Below are 19,742 nucleotides of genomic sequence, written 5' to 3' on the forward strand. Positions count from 1 at the left end.
GACAGTAAACAATGTGCCCCACCAATTTTATAGGTTCTAAAACTGTGCTTTGTCATGTTTTCATTTAAAATCATCATGTGAGAAAAAGGGTGGAGCAACATGGCGGACTGTGGGCTGAAGTCAAGTGAGCTCTGATTGGTGGAGATTTTGTTTGGTACCTGAAGCTCAGCATTGTCAGGAGGGTCACCCGGTGTAAAAGGTGTGCCAAATCCCAACGCGGATCTGTACTGGACCTGTGTGCTAACCCTGAACAAAACCGCATCAGCCAAATAAAAACAACTATCTGTAGTCAAAAACAATAATAAAATGTTTGGGGAGCTTTTGATTCACCAAAAGTGCTCGGTAATTATGAATTAAATATTTCACAAAATGCTAAATATTTAAAGATTTGCCTGAAAACATTTATTTAGAAACAAACAAACATTTTGTATGGAAGGAGGATGACTAATAATTTGTCATTTTAACATGAGCTACTTTAAAAAAAAAAAAAGTACATTTTATCGTCGTCGAGTCCATGTGAGAAACAAACAGCATCATCACAAAAAGAAGGGATTTGTCTAAACCGGTTTGCACCAGATTGACTGAAACTGCTTTAATCAGAAATGTCTGCCCCCTGGTGGACAGATCATAGAAACTCGAGGACAGTCGTTAGTCTGCCCCCTGCTGGGCATGCCAGTGTGCTTTGTTCATCAGTGCCCACCTTCATGGTTGTCAGCTAACAAGTTAAGCTAGCAGTCCTCACAAAAACACTTTCCACAGCTAAAAGTCAAAAAGGGAAGACTCTTGACTCTCGCTCACTCTGCAGCCGCCTTCCATCAGAGGGTTGTGAAGCTGTTTGGAGCTTGAACTCCCAGAAGGGAAGAAAAAAAAAAACAAAAGTACAGCACCAAGAGTCTGGTCTTTGGAGGATGGCAGCCAGTGCAGTGAGGAGGGGTTGTCGACTGCACGGCGGCATCCAGGTCCAACCTGAGGCAGCTCACATGGGTGAGCACCTGGAACATCCTTTCACCGAGTCAGGGTGACTGGTGCAGCGCAGTGTGAAGGCCTGCGCATGTCCAGGTCTCTGGGGGTGGATACACCTACTTTTGGTCTGTTCGCGCCAACAGTTGCTGTGGTAGACTGACTCCCTACAGTGACATCACCCCCATCTGTGTGGGTATGATGATTCTCAAACATCAACTGTTGCGTCTGTTGTCTGAGTCTATGATCTGACTGCAGGGAGTGAGGTCTCGCTGAAGACCTTCTCTCACAGCCTCACTTGCTGATTGACAGCTCATCCAGAGGTGAAACTTGATTGTGACAGGCTGGTTATAAGGATGGCATTGGACCGCATGGATCTGGTAAGACGTGAGTCCCTTTGACTTCTCCCTTGCTTGACTCTGGGTCACTACAGCAGGTCCAAGGTGGATCTGCCTGTTGATTTGGCACAAGCTTTACACTGGGTGACCTTCCTGACGCAACTCCACATTACATAGATAACAGGCAGGGGTAGCCTTGAACAGGGAACCTTTAGCACCAGGAAATAAGTGCACCAATTAGCAACAAGTACCCCCCCGCCGCTCCCGGTAACTGTGGTGAAAACGGCTCACTGATGTTTGGCTTTGAACAGAGTCAGACAAGTTGCTGGATCATGGCTTCAACATCCAAAACTACACCACTGGATCCTGATATTCCAACAGTTGGAGAATTACGCAGTGCTGTTGGGTCTGCAGACACACCCAGTCTGTGAATTCCAACCAGACTTGTGTTTCCAGAGAATTCAGTTGAAGTTGGCCAGACTGTGTCCCAGTTCAGGGTTCGGGTCCCATGAAACTCTTCAGTGGAGACCAGAACATTCTGAAAGGAGACGCTCCAGCCGACAGTGTTTTGCTGTGGAGTCATTTCTCCGCCTCCAGCTCCTGTCGCGTAGCAATCTTGACAGCCGCACACGCCAAGCTAGCATGACCATAAAATTTTATTACAGAGATTAGAGCATGCCATAGGTATTAAAGGCACTGCGCTGCGGTGGTTTGAATCATATTTGTCTAATAGATTACAATTTGTTCATGTAAATGGGGAATCTTCTTCACAGACTAAAGTTAATTATGGAGTTCCACAAGGTTCTGTGCTAGGACCAATTTTATTCACTTTATACATGCTTCCCTTAGGCAGTATTATTAGACAGTATTGTTTAAATTTTGTTACGCAGATGATACCCAGCTTTATCTATCCATGAAGCCAGAGGACACACCAATTAGCTAAACTGCAGGATTGTCTTACAGACATAAAGACATGGATGACCTCTAATTTCCTGCTTTTAAACTCAGATAAAACTGAAGTTATTGTACTTGGCCCCACAAATCTTAGAAACATGGTGTCTAACCAGATCCTTACTCTGGATGGCATTACCCTGACCTCTAGTAATACTGTGAGAAATCTTGGAGTCATTTTTGATCAGGATATGTCATTCAAAGCGCATATTAAACAAATATGTAGGACTGCTTTTTTGCATTTACGCAATATCTCTAAAATCAGAAAGGTCTTGTCTCAGAGTGATGCTGAAAAACTAATTCATGCATTTATTTCCTCTAGGCTGGACTATTGTAATTCATTATTATCAGGTTGTCCTAAAAGTTCCCTAAAAAGCCTTCAGTTAATTCAAAATGCTGCAGCTAGAGTACTGACGGGGACTAGAAGGAGAGAGCATATCTCACCCATATTGGCCTCTCTTCATTGGCTTCCTGTTAATTCTAGAATAGAATTTAAAATTCTTCTTCTTACTTATAAGGTTTTGAATAATCAGGTCCCATCTTATCTTAGGGACCTGGTAGTACCATATCACCCCAATAGAGCGCTTTGCTCTCAGACTGCAGGCTTACTTGTAGTTCCTAGGGTTTGTAAGAGTAGAATGGGAGGCAGAGCCTTCAGCTTTCAGGCTCCTCTCCTGTGGAACCAGCTCCCAATTCAGATCAGGGAGACAGACACCCTCTCTACTTTTAAGATTAGGCTTAAAACTTTCCTTTTTGCTAAAGCTTATAGTTAGGGCTGGATCAGGTGACCCTGAACCATCCCTTAGTTATGCTGCTATAGACGTAGACTGCTGGGGGGTTCCCATGATGCACTGTTTCTTTCTCTTTTTGCTCTGTATGCACCACTCTGCATTTAATCATTAGTGATCGATCTCTGCTCCCCTCCACAGCATGTCTTTTTCCTGGTTCTCTCCCTCAGCCCCAACCAGTCCCAGCAGAGGACTGCCCCTCCCTGAGCCTGGTTCTGCTGGAGGTTTCTTCCTGTTAAAAGGGAGTTTTTCCTTCCCACTGTAGCCAAGTGCTTGCTCACAGGGGGTCGTTTTGACCGTTGGGGTTTTACATAATTATTGTATGGCCTTGCCTTGCAATATAAAGCGCCTTGGGGCAACTGTTTGTTGTGATTTGGCGCTATATAAAAAAATTGATTGATTGATTGATTGATAGGGGGCATAACCCATAGTTTAGTAATCATGTTCCAGTACTTATTCATACGTTATAAATATTACTCATTTAGTTTACTGTATAGTATACACAGAGCATTAAAGTGTTTTGTTTTGTTTTTTTTTTACCAGCTGTTGTTTTGGTGAGGAGCTATTTCATCAAAGAACTGTACAGAAAAGACCTGGCTTCTGGCAGCCACATAGTCGCTCACAACCAGTGAGGTCACAGCGTCTACTTGATATAATAATGTCTGTTTCATTTTGAAGCAGCCTTGTCTATCAAACAATGAAGATCCATATACCACTGCAAATAATTAAACGATGAACGTGTGTGAAACACTATTTTCGACATTCATGACACACACGGCATCATGACATCATAGCAGGAAAAGCTCCGGCAGGATACATGGGGAATTTTAGTATGTTCTTGAGGATGGTTAAAGGATCACATCCAGTAATTTTCAGCTTTCTACTGACCTTATGTTACTGGATTACACATATCAATCTCATTTTTGTAGCTAATCTGTCCGTGCCTGGTTGTTTGTATGTAGTTTCTTTAAAAAAAAAAAAAAAAGTTAATCTTAGAATTTTCTAATAAATGACAGTGTCGTGACAACACATCACCCTCTGCTGGATGGAGTCTGAACATACTGAAGAGAAATTCATTTGTAACAATTGTTTTCCTGTTGCCATTTTAATTTTATTTGACAAACTCCAGAACACAAAAAAAGAAGGGACAAAAATTAAAATGCAAATCAAGAGCAATCAAAATGAAGTTGTTTGTTAAAGGTAAAATTTGGATGAACAGGTTAATGATTAGCAAGCAGGAAAAACAAGTTAAAATTTCAGCAAAAGCCAAAGTTGATTAAAATATTTAATTAAAAGCTAATTTGTATGCAAGTTTAGCTCGCCTGGCTGTTCTCCATCGTAGCCCTGCCCACTCCCTCCTTAGCCCTGCCCACCCACCAGAACCCTGTGCATTCCCTCAGACAGATGGTCTGTATGAAGTGAAGAAAATTTTCCGATCGCGTGACTGATGTTTCTGTTTGTGCGACACTCGAGTCAGATGGCAGGAGGAGGTGGAGCCCACAATCTGGTGTCGATGGGAAGAGATGGGCAGCCAGCGAAGCCAGTAACGATCAGACTGATTGATTGGCATTCAAAAAATCCAGAAGCATCTCAGGCAATCATCAGATCTAAAAATCAAACAAACAAAATCCGTCAGTCAGGCTTCATCCTTCCTTTGTGTACAGAGCTTTATGACGTCATATATTCCTGCAAAATACACCTGAACCAAAGCAGGCTGCTGCTGCAGTGACTATCTGACTTATAGTGTTCAGATTTACATCAGTGGCGGATAATCGGTTTAAAGGCTGTATTTAGATTAAAAACTCCAAAGATGACAAACAAACCAGAAGGAATCAAAAATTAAATAATCACTAAGCCCACAAAGCCACATTAGGCCTGCTAAAGATGTTTTGAGATGGTTTTTGAGCATTTGTAGGAGTTTCTGGTTAACCTGAACCCTGTGTGAAAAAGTACACATGCCAGCTGTAACTTCTGGTTGACATTCATGAACACATATCAACAGTTTGCAGATCATCAGTATTTTATCCTCTTTGGAAACACTTGGTAGGATAACAGAGCTCATCAGCTCCCACAATGCAATGCTTCACACCTGACAGACAAGGACCACAGACTGGGATCCTGATGGACTTTAGTTCACCTGTATGGAAGCCTTGTGCAACCAATGGTCCTTGTCCCCGCCCACCTTCATGCAGGAGAAGAGGTCGCAGACGTTGGGCAGCGCGAGCCGCTCCTGCACAAACCCAACAACAAAGTTTAGAGCTGAACCCTGTCATATGGAGTAGTCTGTGGAGCCGCCTGCTACCTGAGCTAGGCTCTTCTTCAGCAGCCACTTGTCCTCCTCAGCTGACGGCCCGGCCATCTTCTGTGGAACCACCCAGAGCTCTGGATCCAGAGGGCAGTGGAACAGCAGTGAGGAGCGGGAGCTGTGGTCCTCCCTGGAGGCCTTCTCCTCAGAGGAGGGGGCAGAGGACAAAGGGTGGAGCCAAGCATCCAGGATGGACAGAACCTGAAGACCAAGGAGAGGACAAGAATGTTTCAGTCGGTGGGGTGGAGCCTGACCCACCTGAGGAGGTGACTGCGTTGGTTCAGCCAAGCAGTTCCTCACCGCAGTGCCGTGTGACCGGTAGCGGATTGGCTGAAGGCTCCAGAGGGAGCAGAGACTTTACCTTGTGGTCTCTGAGCTGCAGTGTGGGCGGAGCCGTCTTGGTGACCGGCACGCCGTTCTTGTCTCGTCCATCCTGATGGAGCAGCCAGCGGCTCAGCGCCTCCTTCCCGCAGTTTTCGTCGCAGATGCACTGACTGTAGCTGGAACACGGCTCGTTGGCCCGGCAGGCCTGCTGCACTGGAACGGCCTGCTGAAGCCACGCCTCCAGAGTCACCACCGGGGAGGTAGCAGAGGTGGAGCTGGGAGTGGGAGGGGTCTTTCGGCACAAGAGCTGGTCCAAGTTCTCAATCTCCACAGCCTTGGGGGTGTGGCAGCAGGCGGTGCAGTCTGCAGCAGCACGAGACGGCGTCAGCAGCCACTCGCTGGGTGACCACTTTTCTGTGAATGGCTTCAGCACGGCTCGCCACTGCTCTGCGTCAGAGACGGTCTCCGTGCTTCCGTGAGCCGAGGTCACGATCCACTCACTCAGGTCCTCCTCTTCAAACATGCACTCATCTATCTTCTCTATGGAAATGCAGGAAGTAGCGGTGCTGCAGCTGCTGGTGGCTCGCTCTCTGCTGACGGGCGTCTTGTCGTGAAGCAGCCACGCCTCCAGGTCTCTAAGCTGACCCCAGGCCTTCAGGAAATCCATAGAGGCCAGAGCCGGAGCAGGAGTCTGGACACAGAAGTTCAGAAGTCAAATACAAGCAGTGCGTTTCCGCCGAGTCGCAGTATAAAAGAATTCTTAAGTATTCTTCGCCACCTTTTCTTCCTCAGTGTTATTTACCTTGCTCTCTGTTTGTGGCAGCAGCCAATCCTGAGGGTTGGTACTAACATGGTAGCCAATGGGAGTGCTGCTTGCTGGGTGCGTTTCCAAGAGCCACTCACTCAGGGATCCTGCCTCCATCTTCTGTAGAGAACCACCTGACATCAGAACACTACACAGTCTGAATTAAACCCACCTGGACGGCCTGCTGGGCCACGTTACCTGTGTCTCCCCTTCCACGGAGCAGCTCTGCACAACACCTCTGTGGTGGAAGGAGTTTAAGGCGGAGTTCTGAGAGGCCTCTCCCTCCACAAACTGCAAACAGGTAGTAGAGGAAACGTGATCCGCGGTCACAGGAAACACGGCAACAGAGCTGTGGTGTTCTGGTCAGAATGTGTGGCGTACCTGAGCACTCACACTGCCAAAAGAGGTGATGGCCTTCCTCAGAGCGCGGGAATCGGCCTGGAAGCTGATTTCAGGAGTCTCCTCTGGGATCAGACTCACGCAGGCCAGCCTGGACATCAAACACATTTTTTACATCACAACAAAGTAACAAAGTCTGACTGTCTCCTACGCCACACAAACGGCTCGTGTGTCTGAAACACGCTGATCACTGCTGCACAGCTGTGAAATGAAAATTTGGAAATCTGAGGAAAATTTGCAAGGGGTTGAACCGGGGTTTAGGGCCTGCGGGGCCCCAGAAACCAAATTAATTTTGTATCTAATGATACATTTTCAACATCTCCTGGAAGAAAAAAAAAAAATCTCAAAATTAGTGCATATTTAAATGATCCTACATTCAACCTTTCATTTAAATTGTCAATGATCATGTTGAATTAACAGAATATGACGTGGAAGTAGGACCTGGTATGATTTTTCTTTTAACTGTAAACCAAACTATACATTAACTCAGAACAATTAAACTACATGAAATTCATGAAGACTGAAAAGACTGTTAAAGTATTTCAAAAACCACAGCTAAAGCTTGGAGAATATTAAAAAAAAAAAAATCAGGGTAAAATATCAATAACATACCTGATAGTATAAAAGTCACATATTCTTGTGTAAATTCCTGTAAATCCACTCAAAAAAAACACTGTCTTTTTTTTCCAATGAAAGAAAGAATAGATTAATTAATTAAAGCACAATGTTTATTTTCCAGAGAGAAAAATTCTTACCGTGTTTCCTGAGAGAGCACAGTTCACTTTTCCTGTTTCTTTTATCTTTCAGGTTGTTGATGAAGCCAGCAACGATTCCACGGATTCTTGTCCTTATAGGACTTTTTTTTCCCAGTCTTTCTCACCATCTTCTCTCTGTGCAACGTCGCTCCGTGACACAGACGTGCTGCACAAATCTTTTAAAAACTTTAGAGCTCTTAAAGTTTGCGATGTCCACATGCTACGTTCAGCTTCAGCGTCTTACAGGAACCACACAGCGTCCCTGCAGCAACCAGCCAGTCCCGCTTTACAACTGTCACAACAGCTACACTTTGAGTGCCATTTTCTTCTGCGGCTCTGAGGACACAGATTTGTATCTGTAACGCACAGATCAGTGTCCGCTTATAAAACTTGCAAAATGTCACAAAAAAGGAAACACTTTGCGATAGACATTTTAAAAACTAAGTGATGATCGCAATTACAGAACACAACACTAACCCCCCACCCCCACCCCCCCACCCCACCCCCACACACACACACACACACACACACACACACACACACACACACACTGAAATCCGCAGAATTCCTCAGACCTGCAGAGTTTTCACAGCCCTGCTGCTGAACATGACCACACCCACAGTGACAACATGCAGTTTTGTGTTGGACACATTAGATTACAAAATCCCCCCCCAAAAAATATCTCCAAATCTCTTCATGTTGGTTTCAAAATCCCCCCCAAAAAATATCTCCAAATCTCTTCATGTTGGTTTCTCCACTGGTCCATGTGACTCCTTCACATTCTTCAGCAGCTCAACAAGTCCACTTCCAGGTAACGTCACCAGGTAATGCTAACCGAGCTGCTGGAACACTTCCTGCTGATGTCCACCAGTTTGTTTTTATGAGGACAAATGGATAACAACAACATGCTCATGTGTGCAGTGACAATACCAACAAACCATAAACATCTAGAGTCCATCCAATCTGCTCACTTTTTATCTATAGTGTGACTGTAGGCAGTCAAGCTGTGTGGTGACTCATTGACACGTTATGTCCCGCAGAATCACAGTAAGACATAAAACAGACACCTGCTGCAGGAGGAGCAGCAGTCAGTCAGTGTGTGTGTGTGTGTGTGTGTGTATATATTACCGCTCCACAATGTCGCTCAGCTGGTTGTTCAGGTCGGTGCTGTTGCACGAGGTCTGCAGCTGCTGGCTGAGCCCGTCAAACTGACCTCTGAGCTGTCAAACAGAAACAGCAAACGTTCAAATCGACACCAAGACTCCACATCCCTCTAATGCGTCAGAACAAGTCTGATCATAGACCCACGTGATCCTCGTCCTGTCAAGAGGACCTCACAGGTACTGTGAGCTCAGCACACAGAGACAGGAACTGGGAACAGGCCAGGTGAACATGGGCGCTGAGGATGTGCTCTGGCTCTGACCACTGGGTTGGTTTGTGTAATAATAAAAATAAATAAAACAACTCAGCCTGATGCCTTACAGCACTGAAGCTTAAAAATTAATATTAAGTGACTGTATTATAGTTCCACACCCCCAGAGCAAGCTGGTCTGCCAAGGCCCTCGACTTTCACAGCCACCCATGGGACAGTGCACCCAATACCAGTGGTTCCCCCTGCAGGTAGTGAGCCCACAGGGTGGAGATGGAAGGTCCACGTTGTCTTTTTGGTCTGTGTCCGACTGGGTTCCGTGGCAAGCTCAGCCACCAGGCGCTCGCTGGCGGGCCCTCTATCCAGGTCTAGCTCCAGATGGGGGCCCCGGGCTTCCTCTGGGCCGGGTCATGTTTCCTCTGCTTCGTTCTGTCATGGTGTCTTGTGAACCATTCTCAGTCTGGCCCCTCACCTGAGACCAATTTGCCATGGGAGACACTGCTAGGAGCACAAAGGCTCCAAACACAAACCTCTCCACCATGATAAGGTGATGGTTCCCAGGAGGTGTTCCAGACATGTCTACCTGGGAGGAGACCCCGGGGAAGAGCCAGAACTAGGTGGAGAGATTGTATCTCCACACTGGCCTGGGAACACCTCGAGATCCCCCAGTCAGAGGTGGACGATGTGGCCTGGGAAAGGGAAGTCTGGGGTCCACTGCAGGAGCTGCTGCCCCCGCGACCCGATCCTGGATAAGCGGAGGAAGATGCGTGAGTGAGTATTCCACTTCGTTTTGGTGTATATGCGCTGATGTGTAATTTGTTTATACCTTTGTGCACGAGTGTGTTGTTTTATTATATAAAATGGAAATGATAAATATTGACAAAAAACCCGAACAACTTTGGTGTTTTTTTTTTCCTGGTGAGGAAAGTGTTACTGATGTTGAGCTTGTGGAATCAGTGGAAACTCCGATAGGATTTCACTCATGAGATTCTGCAGATTAAGATCGAGGCTTTCTGTGACTTCCTGGACTCGGCCGTCAGTGTATCTGTTCGTAGTAAAAGTCTTGACCTTGTAGAGATATTCACTGATCTCAGCAGTGACCTTCATGACTCTGGAGATCCAGAAACACCTGTGAGGATCTTACGGAGTTATAAGGTCAAAGCTAGATGTGTTTGTTGATGCTGATATCAGTCTTTTGTTGCAGAGTGTTGATTTTAGTTTAGTTAACCAGGTGAGTCCGACTGAGTTTACAAGATCTCTTTTATGAGGGAGCTCCGGTCAAGACGGGTCATAGTTCAAAAAAAGAATCACATCACACAATAAAACAAAGCGCAGAAAAATAAAGAATCAGGAACTCGAAGCAGTTACAAACGCCAGTGGAATCAATCTACCTCCAGCCCCTTCACAACATGTTTCAAAGCCCCGGTGAGGTCAGATCGTCGAGTTCGACTTCAGTGCAAACCTTTGGAATCAAGAAACTTAATGTCTGGTTGTCAGACCTGGACTCTAACCAGTGTCCCAAGGTGAGGACTGGATGTCTTTGGTTCCAGGTCTCTGTGGAGGATCTTTGGGTGCTGGAATGACTGTGTCCAATTAACGGTTACTGAGTGAGACTCAGATGAGGAGGATCACTGTGAGGGAACATCAGACACCAGATTAAGTCCATGTGGGGAGTTTCTCTGGACATGATCCAGGACACAGATGTCTCAGCTTTGAGGACCCCAGCAGCTGGAGAAAACCCAAGTAGATGCTTCCGCCCCACCTGGAGACCGAGTGCTACTTCCAGGAAGTCAGGATGGAATGATGGTCTGCCTGTACGAGGTGGTTACATGGTGTGATGGGTGCAGAATTCAGAACGGCAGCATGCGGTTCCAGTCCAGCCTGTAGACTCAGACAGAAGAGACAGGACGTACTCTTCAAAACTTACCCAGTGCAGCTGGAAGAGTTGCTGCTGCAGAGTTTCAACCTTCAGCTGTTCCAGCAGCTCAGTCTGACCCAGCAGCCACAATTCTCTGCTACGCAGTGCCTCCTGCTGGCGACTCACACAGCTCTGCAGCTCCAAACGCACCTGAGACAAAGGTGAGACGGTTGGGTGAGACAGGGTGAAAGATGAGAAGCATCTGCACATCATGGATTCTTGAGTAACCAGTGGACTATTTCAGAAGTTTGCAGATATGCACGCCCATCTGTGGGGCAAAATGAGAAACTTCAGCAAGAGAGAGGGGAAGAAAAAAAAAAAACACCATCCCTGTCTATCCAGCAGATGGCGCTATTCAGCTGACCAACCTGCACGATTGGTGCAGTTACCAAAGTGTTGGAGCATGTAAATCAGCTATTTTATTTATTTATTCACTGAAAATGCCGGGTTGCTGTGCATTTGTGAAAATAAAGTCAGCCGTGTGGGATGGAAGCGACTTCATCGTCAAAACTGAGAGGTAAATTTATTGTTCAGTCCCATGTACAGTAAAATTCACCTAAACCATCATCATATAAACCAGATGTTCTTATTTCCATTAAAAACCCCGAGCAGTCTGGATGTGCACAGTAACAGAGGTACAAATTAAAGTTCAGCTCTGACACTCGCCGATTTGTGGAAAGTGGGACTGGAGTCATTTCTGTGATTAAAAGGCCGACCGTTTATTTTTTTCCACACCGTGTTCAGACTCGGACCCGCAGCCTGACGTGCACCTGTTAAATCAGACACAAACGGCTGTGACTTGACACTTTCTGCTTTCACTGCTTCCTCTCATATTTTAATTGTTTTTACAGTGCACACGCTGAGATTACAAATGGATCAGAAAAGTCCGTAAATTTACAACACAGTCGAAAAAGCGGAAAATGTACAGCTTACCTTTGATTTGGAGGTGACGTAGAAAGAAAAGCTTGATTCATGTACAATTTCTATTGTCTCTTTCACACACTGCATTTTATTTGCACTTTTTTCTTTTACTGTGAATTATTCAGTGTTTAGTGTATATTTGTACATGCCGTACAGAGAGAGTGCAGCTCAAACCGAAGTCAAATTCCTCGTATTCTTGTGGATACTTGGTGAATAAAAGCTATTCTGATAATTGTACATATGAAGCTTAACGGCTGAAGAAGGTTGGAGTCAGCCTTCGGAATCTCAGACAGCGTAGTCATGCTGCCGTAGCACGCGCGGTTATCAATGTAGAGTTGGGACACAGTTTGGAATTTGTTCCAGCAGGTTCCATCCACACTGTGACCCTGTTGATATTCCCGGGTATTAAACAGGAAAGCACAACAGACCCATCCTGTCCAACACACTGACAACTGGCACCATGTAATTTACTAATCATATTAGCTTTAGCTACAGGCATGCAGCTAGCTACCAACAGGGAAAGCAACATTCTAAGAAGCAAAACTAACTCAAGGCTGATCCAATAATAATAATGCCACAACTAAGAAAATGAAATAAAGCAGAGAGAAAAACAAACAAGATACTGATTAATCTTCATCTGATTAACTTTTCATCTAAAATGAATGAAGGATTAATAAATGGAATAGTTTTGACTGATCTCCAAAGTAAAGCTCAGGGTCTGCTCCTTTTCTCTGCCCCTGACCAAGGCAGCATCTCTACTACGTTTGGGTATCGAGAACCGGTTCTTTTGATCCACCGACATCAATAGTCTTTTTGCTTAACGATTCCCTTATCAATCCTTCAGAGCAGCCGTTGTTTTTGAGGGTGTTTGTTGGAAAAACTATCATGTCTTTACGTTGATTACAGACCCTGCAGCGGCTCTGCAACCACCCGTTTCTGCAGCGGCTGTTCTTGAAGCAATGAAGCAGTGCTCCGACCCACTGCTTCATTGGTTCTCCGCTTCCCTGCTTTTCTGAAGCGGCAAGTCTGCTTCCTAACCCCTCTCAAAGCCATTTAAAAATGTCAATCACCAAGTCACATTAGAAAGATAGAGTCCGGTCAGAATTAATAACTTCAAAGCAAACTGCTGTTTTAAATGAAATGACACTTCAAACACTGGAACACGGACAACAAACCAAAACATTTTTCTCCCCCAAAATGGGACATTGTGTTTTATGAATTACATCCTTGCTTACCTTACCTTGCTTACCTTGCTTGCCTCTACTGGTGGTTGGCTCTCACTGCGGTATTGTATCACTTCCTGTTCCGGAGCACAGCTGTGTTTTTCTGTATCTGTTAGCTGTTTAATCTGCGCAGTTAGATTGATCTAGTTATCTAGATTACGATTTGTTTCCCAGTGTAATCTTTACGTGCCTTAACTAAAGCACTCCTTCTGCTGAATCACCTCTAAATTATTTACACATTATACACTTTGTGTGTTTTTAGGAATCCGCTAGCTTAGCGTAGCTACTAGCTCTTAGCCGATTTAGCATGGCGGCTTCTCCTGTCTCTTCCGCACTTTTCTGCTCTGGGTGTGAAATGTTTAGTTATTCCTCGGCCTCCTTTAGCAGTAACGGTACTTGTAATAAGTGTAGCTTATTCGTAGCTTTGGAGGCCAGGCTGGGCGAATTGGAGACTCGGCTCCGCACCGTGGAAAATTCTACAGCTAGCCAGGCCCCTGTAGTCGGTGCGGACCAAGGTAGCTTAGACGCCGTTAGTTACCCCCTGGCAGATCCCGAGCAGCAGGGAAAGCAGGCTGACTGGGTGACTGTGAGGAGGAAGCGTAGCCCTAAACAGAAGCCCCGTGTACACCGCCAACCTGTTCACATCTCTAACCGTTTTTCCCCACTCGACGACACACCCGCCGAGGATCAAACTCTGGTTATTGGCGACTCTGTTTTGCGAAATGTGAAGTTAGCGACACCAGCAACCATAGTCAATTGTCTTCCGGGGGCCAGAGCAGGCGACATTGAAGGAAATTTGAAACTGCTGGCTAAGGCTAAGCGTAAATTTGGTAAGATTGTAATTCACGTCGGCAGTAATGACACCCGGTTACGCCAATCGAAGGTCACTAAAATTAACATTAAATCGGTGTGTAACTTTGCAAAAACAATGTCGGACTCTGTAGTTTTCTCTGGGCCCCTCCCCAATCAGACCGGGAGTGACATGTTTAGCCGCATGTTCTCCTTGAATTGCTGGCTGTCTGAGTGGTGTCCAAAAAATGAGGTGGGCTTCATAGATAATTGGCAAAGCTTCTGGGGAAAACCTGGTCTTGTTAGGAGAGACGGCATCCATCCCACTTTGGATGGAGCAGCTCTCATTTCTAGAAATCTGGCCAATTTTCTTAAATCCTCCAAACCGTGACTATCCAGGGTTGGGACCAGGAAGCAGAGTTGTAGTCTTACACACCTCTCTGCAGCTTCTCTCCCCCTGCCATCCCCTCATTACCCCATCCCCGTAGAGACGGTGCCTGCTCCCAGACTACCAATAACCAGCAAAAATCTATTTAAGCATAAAAATTCAAAAAGAAAAAATAATATAGCACCTTCAACTGCACCACAGACTAAAACAGTTAAATGTGGTCTATTAAACATTAGGTCTCTCTCTTCTAAGTCCCTGTTGGTAAATGATATAATAATTGATCAACATATTGATTTATTCTGCCTTACAGAAACCTGGTTACAGCAGGATGAATGTTAGTTTAAATGAGTCAACACCCCCGAGTCACACTAACTGTCAGAATGCTCGTAGCACGGGCCGGGGCGGAGGATTAGCAGCAATCTTCCATTCCAGCTTATTAATTAATCAAAAACCCAGACAGAGCTTTAATTCATTTGAAAGCTTGACTCTTAGTCTTGTCCATCCAAATTGGAAGTCCCAAAAACCAGTTTTATTTGTTATTATCTATCGTCCACCTGGTCGTTACTGTGAGTTTCTCTGTGAATTTTCAGACCTTTTGTCTGACTTAGTGCTTAGGTCAGATAAGATAATTATAGTGGGCGATTTTAACATCCACACAGATGCTGAGAATGACAGCCTCAACACTGCATTTAATCTATTATTAGACTCTATTGGCTTTGCTCAAAAAGTAAATGAGTCCACCCACCACTTTAATCATATCTTAGATCTTGTTCTGACTTATGGTATGGAAATAGAAGACTTAACAGTATTCCCTGAAAACTCCCTTCTGTCTGATCATTTCTTAATAACATTTACATTTACTCTGATGGACTACCCAGCAGTGGGGAATAAGTTTCATTACACTAGAAGTCTTTCAGAAAGCGCTGTAACTAGGATTAAGGATATGATTCCTTCTTTATCTTCTCTAATGCCATATACCAACACAGTGCAGAGTAGCTACCTAAACTCTGTAAGTGAGATAGAGTATCTCGTCAATAGTTTTACATCCTCATTGAAGACAACTTTGGATGCTGTAGCTCCTCTAAAAAAGAGAGCTTTAAATCAGAAGTGCCTGACTCCGTGGTATAACTCACAAACTCGTAGCTTAAAGCAGATAACCCGTAAGTTGGAGAGGAAATGGCGTCTCACTAATTTAGAAGATCTTCACTTAGCCTGGAAAAAGAGTCTGTTGCTCTATAAAAAAGCCCTCCGTAAAGCTAGGACATCTTTCCACTCATCACTAATTGAAGAAAATAAGAACAACCCCAGGTTTCTTTTCAGCACTGTAGCCAGGCTGACAAAGAGTCAGAGCTCTATTGAGCTGAGTATTCCATTAACTTTAACTAGTAATGACTTCATGACTTTCTTTGCTAACAAAATTTTAACTATTAGAGAAAAAATTACTCATAACCATCCCAAAGACGTATCGTTATCTTTGGCTGCTTTCAGTGATGCCGGTATTTGGTTAGACTCTTTCTCTCCGATTGTTCTGTCTGAGTTATTTTCATTAGTTACTTCATCCAAACCATCAACATGTTTATTAGACCCCATTCCTACCAGGCTGCTCAAGGAAGCCCTACCATTATTTAATGCTTTGATCTTAAATATGATCAATCTATCTTTGTTAGTTGGCTATGTACCACAGGCTTTTAAGGTGGCAGTAATTAAACCATTACTTAAAAAGCCATCACTTGACCCAGCTATCTTAGCTAATTATAGGCCAATCTCCAACCTTCCTTTTCTCTCAAAAATTCTTGAAAGGGTAGTTGTAAAACAGCTAACTGATCATCTGCAGAGGAATGGTCTATTTGAAGAGTTTCAGAATTCATCATAGTACAGAAACAGCATTAGTGAAGGTTACAAATGATCTTCTTATGGCCTCGGACAGTGGACTCATCTCTGTGCTTGTTCTGTTAGACCTCAGTGCTGCTTTTGATACTGTTGACCATAAAATTTTATTACAGAGATTAGAGCATGCCATAGGTATTAAAGGCACTGCGCTGCGGTGGTTTGAATCATATTTGTCTAATAGATTACAATTTGTTCATGTAAATGGGGAATCTTCTTCACAGACTAAAGTTAATTATGGAGTTCCACAAGGTTCTGTGCTAGGACCAATTTTATTCACTTTATACATGCTTCCCTTAGGCAGTATTATTAGACGGTATTGCTTAAATTTTCATTGTTACGCAGATGATACCCAGCTTTATCTATCCATGAAGCCAGAGGACACACACCAATTAGCTAAACTGCAGGATTGTCTTACAGACAAAGACATGGATGACCTCTAATTTCCTGCTTTTAAACTCATAAAACTGAAGTTATTGTACTTGGCCCCACAAATCTTAGAAACATGGTGTCTAACCAGATCCTTACTGTGGATGGCATTACCCTGACCTCTAGTAATACTGTGAGAAATCTTGGAGTCATTTTTGATCAGGATATGTCATTCAAAGCGCATATTAAACAAATATGTAGGACTGCTTTTTTGCATTTACGCAATATCTCTAAAATCAGAAAGGTCTTGTCTCAGAGTGATGCTGAAAAACTAATTCATGCATTTATTTCCTCTAGGCTGGACTATTGTAATTCATTATTATCAGGTTGTCCTAAAAGTTCCCTAAAAAGCCTTCAGTTAATTCAAAATGCTGCAGCTAGAGTACTGACGGGGACTAGAAGGAGAGAGCATATCTCACCCATATTGGCCTCTCTTCATTGGCTTCCTGTTAATTCTAGAATAGAATTTAAAATTCTTCTTCTTACTTATAAGGTTTTGAATAATCAGGTCCCATCTTATCTTAGGGACCTCGTAGTACCATATCACCCCAATAGAGCGCTTCGCTCTCAGACTGCAGGCTTACTTGTAGTTCCTAGGGTTTGTAAGAGTAGAATGGGAGGCAGAGCCTTCAGCTTTCAGGCTCTTCTCCTGTGGAACCAGCTCCCAATTCAGATCAGGGAGACGGACACCCTCTCTACTTTTAAGATTAGGCTTAAAACTTTCCTTTTTGCTAAAGCTTATAGTTAGGGCTGGATCAGGTGACCCTGAACCATCCCTTAGTTATGCTGCTATAGACGTAGACTGCTGGGGGGTTCCCATGATGCACTGTTTCTTTCTCTTTTTGCTCTGTATGCACCACTCTGCATTTAATCATTAGTGATTGATCTCTGCTCCCCTCCACAGCATGTCTTTTTCCTGCTTCTCTCCCTCAGCCCCAACCAGTCCCAGCAGAAGACTGCCCCTCCCTGAGCCTGGTTCTGCTGGAGGTTTCTTCCTGTTAAAAGGGAGTTTTTCCTTCCCACTGTAGCCAAGTGCTTGCTCACAGGGGGTCGTTTTGACCGTTGGGGTTTTACATAATTATTGTATGGCCTTGCCTTACAATATAAAGCGCCTTGGGGCAACTGTTTGTTGTGAATTGGCGCTATATAAAAAAATTGATTGATTGAAATTGATTGATTGATCCTGATGTGTAGCAGAGCCTGGTGAGCTCAGCTCAGAGGTATGGAGCTAAATTTGTGCCATAATCTTATGTCATTTGTGCCATTATTATGCCTGAAAGGAAATACTTTTGACAAAAACTACATTTTTTTTTATTTTCAATTTATGTCCAGAAATCGAGGATCCAGTGACCAATTTCATATTTATTTACTTTATAACTCAACAAAATGTTGACATAGAAAGCCTGTAAAGCCTACTTTTAATAGAAAATTCACAGGAGGTATCGATAAGGAATCGGATCGATAGATACAATCTTAATACCCATCCCTAGTGTCTACATCTGGAGTTGGTCCCCGGGCGCTGGACTCTGGCGGCCCACTGTCCTTAGACCCTCATCACACATAGCCCAAATAAGGTCGAATGGTACACAAATGAAAAGTTGAACAACAGTCGGGAAGCATGGAGGTGCATTTGGAAAATGTAGGACAGCATTCTTTCCAACTCTCTCTGATCCATTCCCAGTCAAGTAACTATCAGGTGTGCTCAGCCAATCAACAGCTGGAAGACGCCACTTAAAAACAGGCGTGACTCGAGTAGGCTGAAGTGGAAAACATACAGGGAGGGGCTCCCCAGGAAGAGGGCTGGTGACCCCTGGTCTAAACAGTCGGGCACATTCGTGTGGCTGCTCTGAAATGTTTTGCTCATGTTCATCACATGGGAGTCAACTGCATTCTAAACAATCGGACGGCGTGAAAATGGCATTCGTGACATTCTGATTGCATTTAGGGGGCCTTCGGCATGCTTCCACCCTTCCCAAATTTCGAGAAAGCACCTGAACACACCATGGTGATGCATGCAGATGGTGGTGTGTTCAAACACATTCAGGAAATTCGAGTGCACCTTGAGTGCTGCTGGAATATGTTCTGCCAAACTGCAATCGGCCCGCAACTGTACAGCTTGTGAGTGCATTATCGTTTTTAACTGCATCCTGGCAGCTGCCCAGGTACTCTTACTGTGTACCACCTACATTTGTACTGCATTCGGAGGTTCATATGCACACTTCACCCCGAAACGTAACTTTTTCAGAGTCTGTCGGATTTTGGAGCTTAAAGTGTGGTGATGCTGCTGTGATCATGGACGTGTCTGGACACGCAGATGTATGTCTCATATTGGAAAAACTCAGAAGACGCTATTTTCAGGAGATAATGGAGTCTGTAATGTGCCACGATCCTGACAGAAGTTGAGTTGAAGGCAGCGCTGCGATTGGACATTGTGCATGCGATCAGAACCCGAGAGTGAGTGGACCTGGACATTATCCTCTGGCTGAGTGGAACTGGAAAATGATCTCTGGCTGTGGATCTGAGGACCATTCCATGGCTGACGATCGCATTGCAACTGTGCACATGACATGTGCATGAGGGCTTCTTTTTGTTGTGGACTAATTTGGAAATCTTTACACTGGGTGAGTGGAATGTAAAGTTTTTTCATCTTTTGCTTTGTGTTCTTTTCAGTGGCACTTTTTTTTTTGAGAGCGAGTCTGTGGATGTGGTGTGTAGCAGTCGTTTTAACCCCCAATTTAGATGGACTACTGGCTGAATTTGAACTATCTATCTAGGGTTCTAGCTAGGATAAAATTTTAGCGTAGTGGTAATGTCAAGGACCGGGGGGCTTTTGAAAATTTAAGATAAAAATTGGCCATTCTAGGGGTACCCAAAGGGGAAAAGCCAGGTACGACAACCCAAGTCCCTTCATCATGTCCAGAAGGCTGGAGAAGTTTGTTGAGCGGCCAATCTCATTCTGGGTTAGCCAGTACACGGTCCTCAGTGAGGCAGTCGGAGACCGTGGACATTTTTAAGTCAAGACTTAAAACCTATTTTTATTCTCTTTCTTATGGAGTAGTTTTTATTTTGTTATGTTTCATTCTTATACTTCTGTTTTTAATTAGGAATTTGAATTTTTTTTATGTTGAACTGTTCTATGTGAGGCACCTTGAGACGGCTTTTGTTGCAATTTGGTGCTTTATAAGCGGATTAA

General features: G+C 44.3%; 1 protein-coding gene across 2 annotated transcripts in view; it reads right to left on the bottom strand.

Moving 5' to 3' along the window:
- Window positions 1-4,309: 4,309 nt before the first annotated feature.
- The window catches only part of ncoa4 (nuclear receptor coactivator 4), a 51,347-nt gene continuing 35,914 nt past the window's right edge, over window positions 4,310-19,742 (bottom strand). The window contains exons 3-11 of one of the 2 annotated variants that reach the window (XM_034184777.1): window positions 10,922-11,062; window positions 8,754-8,845; window positions 6,853-6,961; window positions 6,670-6,762; window positions 6,469-6,588; window positions 5,704-6,357; window positions 5,340-5,543; window positions 5,175-5,267; window positions 4,310-4,644 (exon numbers count right to left, since the gene is read on the bottom strand). In XM_034184777.1, the coding sequence (XP_034040668.1) occupies window positions 4,639-4,644; window positions 5,175-5,267; window positions 5,340-5,543; window positions 5,704-6,357; window positions 6,469-6,588; window positions 6,670-6,762; window positions 6,853-6,961; window positions 8,754-8,845; window positions 10,922-11,062 (1,512 nt within the window). In that variant the 3' untranslated portion in view covers window positions 4,310-4,638. Of the gene's footprint in view, window positions 4,645-5,174; window positions 5,268-5,339; window positions 5,544-5,703; window positions 6,358-6,468; window positions 6,592-6,669; window positions 6,763-6,852; window positions 6,962-8,753; window positions 8,846-10,921; window positions 11,063-19,742 lie in introns of both variants that reach the window. The other variant, XM_034184776.1, reaches the window with a different exon arrangement.

This window comes from Thalassophryne amazonica, chromosome 13 (genome assembly GCF_902500255.1).
Source record: "Thalassophryne amazonica chromosome 13, fThaAma1.1, whole genome shotgun sequence".
In the NCBI taxonomy this organism is placed as follows: domain Eukaryota; kingdom Metazoa; phylum Chordata; class Actinopteri; order Batrachoidiformes; family Batrachoididae; genus Thalassophryne; species Thalassophryne amazonica.